Source organism: Phoxinus phoxinus (genome assembly GCF_949152265.1).
Source record: "Phoxinus phoxinus genome assembly, chromosome: 5".
In the NCBI taxonomy this organism is placed as follows: domain Eukaryota; kingdom Metazoa; phylum Chordata; class Actinopteri; order Cypriniformes; family Leuciscidae; genus Phoxinus; species Phoxinus phoxinus.
This window is the reverse complement of record NC_136880.1, coordinates 27,277,553-27,290,166: the sequence shown is the minus strand read 5'-3', so window position 1 is coordinate 27,290,166 and position 12,614 is coordinate 27,277,553. Positions and strand designations below refer to the sequence as shown.

General features: G+C 38.0%; 1 protein-coding gene across 4 annotated transcripts in view; it reads right to left on the bottom strand.

The window, feature by feature from the left end:
• Positions 1-4,376: 4,376 nt before the first annotated feature.
• Positions 4,377-12,614, bottom strand: part of LOC306998075 (cadherin-18-like) — a 48,922-nt gene continuing 40,684 nt past the window's right edge. For all 4 annotated transcript variants that reach the window (XM_079611851.1, XM_079611850.1, XM_079611852.1 and 1 more), the window contains 2 exons: positions 7,499-7,750; positions 4,377-5,160 (listed from right to left, as the gene is read on the bottom strand). In XM_079611851.1, the coding sequence (XP_079467977.1) occupies positions 4,655-5,160; positions 7,499-7,750 (758 nt within the window). In that variant the 3' untranslated portion in view covers positions 4,377-4,654. The remainder of the gene's footprint in view (positions 5,161-7,498; positions 7,751-12,614) is intronic.

Here is a 12,614-nt window from a genome sequence, read left to right as displayed (position 1 = left end):
GTATCTTTAGTACTGTCAACAAAATTGGGACGGACACACACACACACACAATTATAATTAGCAGCAGCACACCAAACGAAAGTCATTAGCTGATTGGCTCATCAGATGTCCGAATGAAAACGAGAACAAAGACAAACTACAAGACAATAATCAATCACGTAAGAATCACGACTGATTACTCCAACGTTTCATTATCCATTGGCCCTTTAGGAGAATTTGCCAACTGAATCAAAACCGATTCCAACCTTCGGGATGTTTTAATTGCTTTGAGAGTGCGACTGTGCAGACTATGTTTGCTGGATCTGTTGGGTTGTCTTAGGTTCCAACTGAGTTCACTGAGCATGATCCCAACAGAGATCTGTTAAAGCAACATGTTGCAGTAAAACTAATTTGCGTAAACAGGCAAACCTAACTTCAGTTCTGTCATACAGAATTATTATAAAGGCATATTAACAATTAGAACCATTATGTTTTCCTATATCTTTTCTTTAGAATACATTACACTGACTCACAGTTCAGAAATGAGTTCGTCTGATAGGTCCAAACATTAAGTGTGCGACTGGAACAGAACTGGGCCACTCGCCTCAGCCACGGCATTGATGAGTTCCTCTAACACTAATTGGACTGTATAATTAGAACAGCGCAGGCAAAACGGAAAAGCTGAGGAATATTAGAGGAGAAACCTGTCAACAAAATCTGTTGATTAGGATTTTTTCCCCCCTCTGAGGCACGGATATGAAATTGAACTGAAATTCTATACTAATAGCCTGGAAACCGATGAGGTCAGGTCCGTTAGGGTGCCTGTCTTTTCAGTGCCATTGTATTTTCTTTATTCAAGGAATAAAAGGTGAAAACAAAAAACGAGGACATGCAATTTAACCCTGTTGATGTGAAAATAGCATTGTGAGCAGCAAGTATATTACAAAACTGTTCACACTGTCAGAACAGAATAACACAGTCCTTAGATAATCACATGATAGCAATAACAACAAAAAAATCAGATTACAAAAATGATGATGATGATTCATGCGCAGGCAGGAAAGAACTTAAAAAAGATCATATCAACAATATATTTCATAGATGAATTTAATGCATTTGACTATTTATTGTTAAATTTATGAATACCTGAATTCATCTTGTGTAATCCAGTGTCATTTGTAAGTCAAGGTTTACAGGCTTACAAGGTTTAAGTTGAGTTCTTTTAAAGTTGTCAGTTCCCAATAATAAATAATAATGTGTTATATAATTGTATATTTTATTCAGCTCTAATGAAAAACATTAATACAAAAAACATCAATGTCTTGCTATATGGCTATGGTTGATTTGTTCAATTCAACTTGAATTGCCATTTTGCTTTCATAATGTGATGTTTTTTCTGGCACAGGACGTAGAATATTCAACCAGGAAAATGTCATTTGAAGCTTATCCATGAATAACTGATTGGATTAAAATGATGATAACAATAACAATAATAATATTAAAACAACAACATTTGATTGTGAATTTTGGGTCGATGACATGCAAAGGTTTTAAATAAAATGCATTTAATTTCTTTAAAGAAACATTCCAAAACATCCAAGTTAACTACAGCAATCATAACGTATCTTTTGCTAAAAGCAATAATTTTTTTATGCTAACCTAGATACAGTCAGAATCATTCTATTCTATTGTCACTGATCCCAGTTTCATTACAGGGACTTCTGGATCTTTTGCTCAATATGCGATTCATTACAAAATGTGCACGCTACATCCATCAGACAAGCAGGTCAAAACTAGTCTGTGAAGAGTCACCAGATCGAGTCTAAATCACATGTAATTGTCACAAAGTCGAGTCTCTCAAATCATCACAATTGTTATACTCCAATTATTAAATCCCCAATATGTTTTTTTTATATTTTTTATATTATCATACAATTTGAGTAGACTGGTCTTATACAATACCTGAATGATTTCCTTTCATGCTTTGAACAATTGGTGAATTGCTACACGCCAATTCGCTTAGAATTCAAATACAATTAAGAAAAAAGAAAATCAAAAAATCAAAAGAAGAATGAAAAGTGACATGGCAATCTACGTGTACTTCATCCAGCGTCAATCACCCAAATTGAACAGGTCAGTTACTATAAACCCAGACTCATTTCACCCCACTTCAATTTGTTTTAAAACATTTGATCTGCTTTTGGTCGCATGATAATGATGTATTCGGCTCACAATAATCAGGGTCAGAGTGTTGATGAGCTGCCAGATTGTGTAGGAAAAGTCCATATCTGTGATGAGGCTAATCAACAGTCTAGATCATCATCCCCACCACAACCATCATCATTAACAGAAAATAGCCACTTCTTCACCTCAAACAAAAACAACAAATTATCAATCAACACTGAAGGCTGAAACAGGAAGAAAAATGCACTGGTGTGCGTGAGTAGGTTTTATTCTGTGTTTGGTAGATGAGTTCATAGAGGCAGAGATATAAACAAAGTTAAACAAATATTTCTAGGCATTGTATTTCATGTTGTTTCTAAAAACTTGTATGCGTTTTCTGGCTGAGATGGAGTGAACTGCAGTGCCAATAGAGTCACACAAACGCAGACGCCGCATTGCCGTTGCACAGACCAATGGGCAAGGTCAGGATTTTCATTAAATAATACAGTATATTAAATTTCATACCATATATCTCCAGAACACTTTATTCGACACGTGTCGCAGGGGATCCTTCTGTGATACTTTTGTGTTCTTTTTTAAAAGCTTGATGCAGGTCGCTATTTACTGCCATTATATGGACGAGCACAAACAAGATACTTTTTTTTTTTAAATACTCCTTTTGTGGTCCATAAAAGAAGGGCATATAAAGGTATATTTACAGCTTAATTTTCATTTTAGGGTGAAATAAAGACCAATTACAATGTTCAATGACACTCAAATATATTCAATTAAAATGTATATTCTACACAGTAAACTCTGTGTAAAAAAAATGATGCCTTAAATATTTACATTTTTCAACTTCTTAAGAATGTAAAGCTTAATTTCTCAAAACAATCAAGTATAAAACAGAGCCTTGGGGAATACCCATAAGCCCTTGTGCTTGAATAATTTAATTATGCATACTTGGTCAAAGCATAGGAGATTATGCGGACATGAAGTAGTTGTTTAATTATGTTGATGTTGTTTCGTTACAGTTGATAGTCATGTTTTGTGACAATTTGCCGTTAGGATGATTAGTTTTCCTCTGGTGAACTTGGGTCCTGTTGAATTCAAGCCTTTTCTCCCTATACATTAGAATAAGAAGATATACATATATATGTATACACTAAAAATGTTTCTATTATATTGTATATTTTCATTCGTCACATGAATAAACAAGATTTAAAAAAAAATCTCATTCTAAATATATAAAATAGTTTAGTTTAGTTGTATCTTGTTCACTTAAATGGTTCATTTCACTAATAGACTATTAAAATACCACATTAGGTAAACTTGATTATACGAGTCTTGATAGACTTAATTAATTTGGGGGAATTAGTTACCTGAACTAATTTGTGTACATTAAACCCATTAGGTCAACAGTGTATAAAAATATAGTCTCGAGGATGAGGAATCAAGACTGTGTGTACAATTAGCAATCCAGTACATGTTAGCCTGTCAAAAACAAGGTTCTCATCTTATCATTTTAACCAACTTAAAATCATAGATTTTGCTGTCAGCAGGTGTGTTTCCGGAATTGGCTTACTAATTAGATAATGCTGCTGTCAGAGGAAATGATCCCACTTTTGAAACTCCCTCAGTATTCAAAAAGTCGTCATCCTAAACAATCCAACACTACTAGTGACAGCCGAGCGCATTTAGATCAGTAAAAGCGGCCGTTGTGTTGCCGCTTCTGAAGTCATCATCATCATCACGTTGGGTATTAAAGCAGTCTGTAGGCTCTTTATCTGCATGTTGTGAGGCTCGTGGGAATTGATCAGGACTGGATTGCAACACAGACTTTTCACAGTTGATTTATAAGTCCTAGGAAAGTAATAAAAGGTGCCCACTCAAGCATTTGAATCCAATTATCTTTCACAGAATGCCGTTGTTATCCAATTAAAACTCTCTCTGCTCATGAGAATTATAATACGTTATTTTCTTGCTTTTGACTGAGGTGATTTATACTAAATGTTGCACACTATGTTCAATGTCGATCTAGTATAGAAAGGCACATCATATTGGGTGAAAAATGAAAACTTAAACACTAGGCTGTGAAAACAGAAATCAAATTTCTATTTTGAGAGGGAAAATGATCAGCGCAGTATGAAAGATGTCATCACAAATCAGCCGCGATATTGAATCGGACGCTTTTGTAGCTGGAAAAGGAGGAATATACAATAGAGGCATGTTTTACTTATCTGGAATCATGAATTTTATTAAGCAATAGAAAATATACACCAGGGAAAATAGCTTCCTTTATGAGTTCTCGTTTTTTTTTTTTTTTTTTTTTTTTTACTTTTTCTTCAAAAATCAACTTACTTCCACTTGTAGAGGCCAGTGAAAAAACAACAGTCAAATAATCCAACAGCAAAACTGGATGACGAAAAACTTCAGTCTTCACTGCAGTCCCCTTTGACCCGACATCAGGGAAACGACACACAACTTCTGGTTTACGGAACATGCGCAGCCATTAGGGGGAGTGCTGCTGGCCTTTCTCTTGAAAGACTCTGCTAAGTATTTGTACCTCAGGGCCCCAGTTGTCTACCTTACTGAGGTCCAGCTCTGACTGAAGCTCCGGCAGGTCCAGAGAGCTGATGGAACCAGACGGGGAGCCGCGGCCCTCGTAAGCGTACGTCTGAAGAGAATCGTACGGCGGGCCGCTAGTGTCCCGGTCTGCCTCGACCACCTTGAGCTTAATCACCTCATGGATGTCCTCATCCGGAAAGGTCAACGACGGGCTGAGAGCCTCCGTACCCATCGCCCTCCACACCTCCGACTGCAGGTCCTTCCTTATTCTCATCTCCTCGGCTGCCTCAGGGTTCCTCAGCGCCACTATGTCAAAGGCCTCTGTGTCTTCCTCGCCTCCCCCTTCGTCGTCGTACGTGACTACGTTCTCTCTGATATCCTCCGACGAGATGATCAGGGGCTCCTTTTTGCTTTTCTTGCTACGCAGAGTGACAAACAGCACCACGATGGCTACAAGAGAGGAGACACAAGCTCAGTTTGCTTGTCCATGTAAATGGTGATGTGAATTAGCTTTACAACTATTGTGAGTTAGAGACATATCAAATGGGAGTGCAGTCATCTGCCTGCTGACATTTTCATACAGGGAAAAGCTTTGTCTGGGTAAATAATCACCTTATCATTTATGTACTGATGTGAAATCAATGATGTTTTGTCATAAATAGCCATGAGCCTCTTCTTTTGAACAGATTAGCCCTGTTCTAAAACCTAGTTAGCTGCAACAATAATATAATTATTGTTAAAGTCCCCCTGTGGTGAAAATAACGTTTTTAATATTGTTTTTATGTCTACAGTACGTGGTGTTTTTAATGTGCTTTAAGACAAACCATGTGCAAATCAAAACCAGTGTTGAATATCTTCTCCTTAAAACTGCAGTGAAAAAAAAGACTCTCAAAAACGCGGTTTGACATTTCTGGTGTTTCTGACATCACAAACTACCTTGTAACCAATCACATCGATGTGCCGGCGGGCTTTAGCATATCATTTACACCGAATTAGCAGGGGAGTCTCGAGAGATGCCAGGTTATCCCAGTATATATTTTTGTTGATAAGAAAAATCGGGTAGATTTAGCAATATGTTTATTACGATGTCATGATGAATATGCCTTTTTTAAAGCGTTTATGATGATTGTTAGAAGTCAGACAGAGATGGCGAACAGGAACATTGTTTGTGTAGCAATATCAACACATGATTAGCTGTTTGATAACAGTCAAGCAAAAGGCTAATCAAATGAATTACCATTATGTGTCCGACGTTTGTAAAGAGCGACACCATTTACCTCAGTAAGTTGGCCGAGTGGATCTGTGAGCTGGAATCAGTCAATCTGTGAGGGGAGGCGGGGCTAATTAGCATATTTATGGGTGTGCTATATTAAATGAAGCAAGGTGTAGAGTTGCATTCAAGCTATTTTAAGGCATGCATCATTTTTTTCCCCAGGAAAATGTCATTTTGGTGATCAAAGATGAGTTTTAAGGGATATAATTATTGACTACAGGGGGACTTTAATATAACCATAGAATCAATACTAAATAACACTGCTCATAAGTGACTGATTTGGAATGATTAAATCAATGTGCCACAAAAAATAAACCTCATGTGAAGGGCAAGGGAGACTCTGCTGTAGCATGTTGCTAACAACAAAATATTTTAATATATTTACCCCCGGTTTCACAGACAAGGCTTAAGCCTAGTCCAAGACTAAAATTTATGTTTGAGCTAATTTAACTAAAATCATCTTGCACTGACATATCTTAAAATGTCACTGTCATTGTTTTATCTCAAGATGCACACCAGTAATGTTCTTTTTTTTTCTTTTTCTAAGGAATGTTTATAAAAGATACTTAAATGTAATGCCTAATCCTGGCTTAATCTAAGCCCTGCCTGTGAAACCAGGCCTTAGAATTACATATTATATATTACATACACATATTAGGTAAACTGGTCTATGTTCATTAGATGAAACATGAGTTCCATGAAGGATACATGCAATAACTCAACTCTGTTGAAAACACCCAACGCTGTTTTTTTCTAACCAGCTTGCATAATATATTATCTTCAGAAAGGTAAGTAGGCAGCTCACTAGACTTTGGAATGGAGCTATTGTGTTAGAGTATTATGCACTGCTCAGACAAAATCATCTGCATTGTGTTTTGTTATAAATGGTAATGAGCATCTAAATTCAGGAAGACAAAAAGACCAATATTTTTTACCAATATTTAAATGTCTGTTCAGGCATGTGCATGTTACGATTGTTGTTCCTGGTTTCAGCCTACACAGTTGTGCAAGCATTCCTGAGTAGTGTCTATATTTGGCCTTGTCAGTAGACCAGAGTGAGAGAGGGTTTTCACACTTCCTGCAAGGTGAAACTTCTCATCTACAGCCAGTGAATTTCAAGCAGTGTTTCTTAGGATGTCAGATAAAAGAAATAAGCAGAGGAGAACATCTTGGAGATACTGTACATCCTCCCACGATTCCTTGGATCTTTCTAACAAATTATCTGCAACAATGTAAAGTTCATATTTGCTTGTCCATCCATCCATCCATCCATCCATCCATCCATCCATCCATCCATCCATCCATCCATCCATCCATCCATCCATCCATCCATCCATCCATCCATCCATCCATCCATCCATCCATCCATCCATCCATCCATCCATCCATCCATCCATCCATCCATCCATCCATCCATCCATCCATCCATCCATCCATCCATCCATCCATCCATCCATCCATCCATCCATCCATCCATCCATCCATCCATCCATCCCCAAGAGTTTGCAGTCTTACCCAAGAGGATGATCACGCATAGCAGGATGGCAATGAGGGCTCCAGTGCTGAGACCGGCCGAGGACAGGAAGGCTTGAGCCCTGCACACTGGCGTTCTGGCGCCGCGTTGGCACGGACACACCCTGAGCGTAAGCGTGCTGGTGCTGCTGAGGAGGGGCTCTCCTCCATCCCACACAACCACGGGCAGCTGGTACAGCTCCTGTTCTGCCTGGCTGAAGCCCTGCCTGCGCGCCAACACGCTCGCGCTGCTATCTGTCAGAGAGAGCAGAGGTTTATTCTCGCTGGCTGCATGCATGACGGCGCCGTGCAACAGAAGCCAACAAAACAATCCTCGGCAGTTGCCTCCGAGAATGGAGAACAGCTTTTCGAATATTGCATTCTGTTACTTCATTTTCAAGCTGTCTGATGTGATTTTGGATTCTTCACTGTTGAAATGACAACAGATATAAAACAGCAGCCACAGCACAATGATAGACAACAATGTTTAGTAAACAGTTAGGCCTACATTTATTAAAACTTTTATTGTTTTATGTTATTGGTTCCCGGCCAATATACTTAGGCTAATAAATGATTGGCAAATTATCATGGGACCCCATCATTTTCTAGTTGGCCTATCCACCTGATTTTGCCTTAAGGAAGTAAGCTATTTTCCATGAATGTGCAAGAGTCATTAGCCGCTATAACTACAATATCAAAGTGCAGTAAACTGTAAAACCTCTTGTGCTACAAATCAGTGCGTTTATAATTATGGCAATATATTGAAATAATATGTAAGAAATACCAGTTTGCATATCAAACAGGTTAACAAGCTGTTTTGTACAGCTAAAATTTACTGGAAGTGGATTACACCAGAAGACACATTCAATTTACAAATGGCCGTGCCCGCTCCAACTTTAAAAATAAAGTGGATACACAAATAAAATAAAAAGTTTAATCAAGGTAATTTTAAGCATGTGTATTGCACTGTACAGAATTTGTGGTGTCAATTTAATCAAAATCATCAAAAGTGACAGTAAAAGGTTCTTCTGAACTTTCTATTACAGTTTTTTTGGATTGCTTACACACTAAAATTAAAAGTAGTGCACTATTAGCAAAACCTTACACTCAAGAAGCAAAACATCAGCCCATATTTGCACAACTATAAGCACATTGTCAACCTCACACTTGTTGCAAAACTCTACACACAGTGATTTGCAAAACACTAAACACACTTAACATACATTACACACAAAAATCTATCATGAAGTCACTTCCTTGCAATACCAAAGCACTGACTGTCAAATTACCGCACCGTCCAACCAATTGGTTCAACACAGTCATCAGGTGTGCAAACACTTGTCTGCTTAATTGTAGACACACCAATCAGGTATAAGCACTATAAAAAGTAGCAGGTGAGTTCATCGGTCTTCAAGCACAATGGAAAGAGTCAGAGAAAGAGTAAGACGAGGAGGAGAATGAGAATGAGGAGAACAAGGAGGAGGACAAGGAGGAGGAGGAAGGGGAGGAAGAGAAGGAAGAGGAATCAACAGAGGAAGAGGAAGATATGGAGGCCATGCTGGAGGTAGAGGTAGAGGAAGAGGAAGACAAGAAGGTGCTCAATGAGGACCGAATCTGACAAATGAGATCCGCGCAACACTGGTTGACCACGTTGTCAACCACGGCCTGACGCTGAGGGAGGCTGGACTGCGAGTACAGCCAAATCTAAGTCGATACACAATGGCAAGTGTGATAAGAACATTTCGATTGGAAAACTGGTACTAGATCTACACTGAACTGCACAATTTTGCCTGACACTGTTCTTCAGAGAGTTTTACGAATGGATGGAGAGGAGATCCAGCATGAGTTCATTTACGTAGATGAGGCTGGGTTCAACCTGACGAGAACACGAAGGAGGGGAAGAAACATCATTGGCCACAGGGCTATAGTCAATGTCCCAGGGCAGCGTGGTGTAATATAACACTGTGCAGCCATTACACAGAATGGGGTCCTCCACCGCCATGCCCATATGGGCCCTTACAACACAGCACTCATACTTACATTCTTGGACCAATTGCACAACGTTAACAGCAGCAAATCAAATCGATCATATGCAGAGTTCATATGCAATACATTGTTGTCTGGTTCAGAACGGGTTTCAGCAACATCCACATTTCACCATCCTATATCTTCCACCATCCTCTCCATTCCTCAACCCTATAGAAGAGTTTTTCTCGGCATGGCAGTGGAAGGTGTATGATCTCCGTCTCCAGGCTGAGGTACCCCTCATCCAAGCCATGGAGGAGGCCTGTGACCAGATGGAGGTAGCAGCAATGCAAGGATGGATTCGTCATTCAAGATGTGTCTTTCCAAGGTGTCTTGCTAATGACAACATTGCAACATTGCTTGCGATGAAATTCTCTGGCCAGATCCAGCTAGGCGAAGAGACAATGTCTAGTTTTTTTAATTTTTTTACAGTAAACTTACAGTACAATACGTAAAGTGACATTTTGTTACAGTATTATGAATCTCCATGTCAACATTTTGGGCGTGTTGAGAAATAAATGAGTTTCTTCAGTCTGCAACATTGGTCTTGTGTAGTGTTTGGTGAATTTACATTATATATACTTTGTTGATGGTAGCCTACTCTAATCATAGGGAAGTAAGTGCTAAAAGTGTTTTAGGTTTATCACAGCAGAGTGTAACTCGTGCAAACAGAGTATAGCAATGTGAAACGTGTGTGTTTCATATGGTAACAAAGTGTGGTTTTAAAACAGAAGTGTATAGTTTTTACAAGTGTGTTTAATTATGCAAAGGATCTGTAGGGTTTTGCTTATTGGGTGTGTGGTTCTGCTAACTGTGTGTAGTGTTTTAAAAACACGGGCCCTGTTTTGAAAATCGTGCTTAAGCAATCCAAAAAAACTGTAATCAAAGAATCCTGAAAAAATATCATGATTTCCACAAAAATATTAAGCAGCAACTGTTTTCAACATAATAATATAGAAATTCTGACGGATCATGTGGCACAACTGAAAGTTCAGCTTCGCCATCACAGGAACAAATTATTTTAAAATATGTTAAAATAAAAAAGTAATTTAAAATTGTAATACATTTGACTATTACAGTTTTACTCTATTTTGATCAAATTATGCAGCATTGGGGATCATAAGAGACTCCTTTCAAAAATATTTTTCAAATATTACTGACCCCAAACTTTTGAACAAAGCAGTCAGATCATCCAATCAGAATTTAGAGTCAGAACTACATGTATATGTTTTCTAAATGCATTTTAAGCTGGGTACACCAGCAAATAATGCAGTAAATAATCATATACATGTTTTCTGTTTCACACTGGTCCATGTTTACTTGTGTATGATAAAAAATAAAAAATAAAATAAAACAACTGTTTGCTTTTCTGCTGTACCTCCCCAACAGGAGTATTGAAGCGCTGGTGCTGACAGACTGTACTCCCTACGGTGCTCCAACTTTTCTCATTTTTTGAGAGGCTTGTGCAAGGTTTTTCACCTTCTCTCTAGCTGTCGCTAGCTTTCTTTCTTACATACGCATGCACGCACTGACAGGCAGGTCCTAAGCACCTCAGTGTATGCATGGTCATGCAGCTTCTTCACATTGTAATTGTGGTTTGAGCTAGTGTCTTCTGACTCTGCAGCCTGGGAGGGTTTGAGGGGGATTGGGATGCAAGAAGAATCCTGTCTCCCTCTGAATATTAGCTACTGGGAGAGCAAGAGCGTGGGTTTGGGTTTAACATTGGCAGGGACATTTTAATGTCAATCATGCTATACAAATGCACAATGTTTAGAGAAATTGCCTGTTTCATCTTATCAGGTGTATTTACTGTATATACGTATTTAGCCACAATCTTTTGAATACTAATAAAACCCAATATCCAATACTGAATAAAAATATCCAAACAATGTACTAGATTTTAATCCACGCCTGGTATTTTAACTACCAACAGTACCATTTATTTATTATTATTTAATTTTTTACATGATCAAACCTCAAGAATTATTATTAGGCTGTAACTGGGAACCAATAAATGACCAACATTGGTATTCTATAGCCTGGTTTCACAGACAAGGCTTAAATTAAGTAAGGATATGGCCTTAGTTTAATTGGGACATTTAAATAATTAGTTCACCCAAAAATTCTGTCATTATTTACTCACCCTCATGCCGTTCCAAACACGTAAGACTTTCGTTCATCTTCGGAACACAAATGAAGATCTTTTTAATGAAATCTGAGAGCTTTCTGTCACTCCATTGACAGCTACGTAAATTTTTCGAAGAGACACGATCACTTTATACATTGAACAGATTTAATTTAGGCTTTTATATTCACATATAAACTTTCATCAATTCACACATCAGTTGTGGAAAGAGGAAGCTCAAGCCTCAAGAGGAAGCTCATGTTCGCTTGACGTGTGAGAACCAATGAGGTTCATTCTTGTGTGTTACGCAGCACATTTGAGATTCAGCAAGAACCAATGAGGTTTATTCTCACGCATAAAGCAGGTTCAGCTGAGCTTCTGTTTATGTTCACTGATCAATGTTTATATTCATATGGATTAGTTTTACGATCTCTATATTAACTTCTTTTTTGAAGTGTCAGTTGGTCGTGGTAGTTGCGTAGTTGTCAATGGAGAGTACAGAAAGCTCTCAGATTTCATCAAAAATATCTTCATTTGTGTTCCGAAGTTGAACAAAAGTTTTATGGGTTTGGAACGACACGAGGACAAGTAAATAAGGACAGAATTTTTATTTTTGGGTGAACTATCCATTTAAGTAGCTTGTATAAACATGCCTTAGAGAAAAAAAAAACTGGTGTGCATCTTGAGACAAAAACAATGGCACTGACATATTTTAAGATATGTCAGTGCTAGTTGCTTTCGGTTTAAACAGCTCAAACATGCATTTTTGTCTAGTACTAGGTTTAAGCCTTGTCTATGACACCGGGGGCAAAAGAAAACACTTAAACCTAAAATCAGTCAATTGCATTATGTACATTATAATGTACAGTACAAAAATGGATATTCGTTTTGAGATAAAGATATTGAAGTGTTATTAAATTATTAGTGCTTTTAAAGATTTTGTGTTATTGAGTGTTAGAGCTTGAAGGT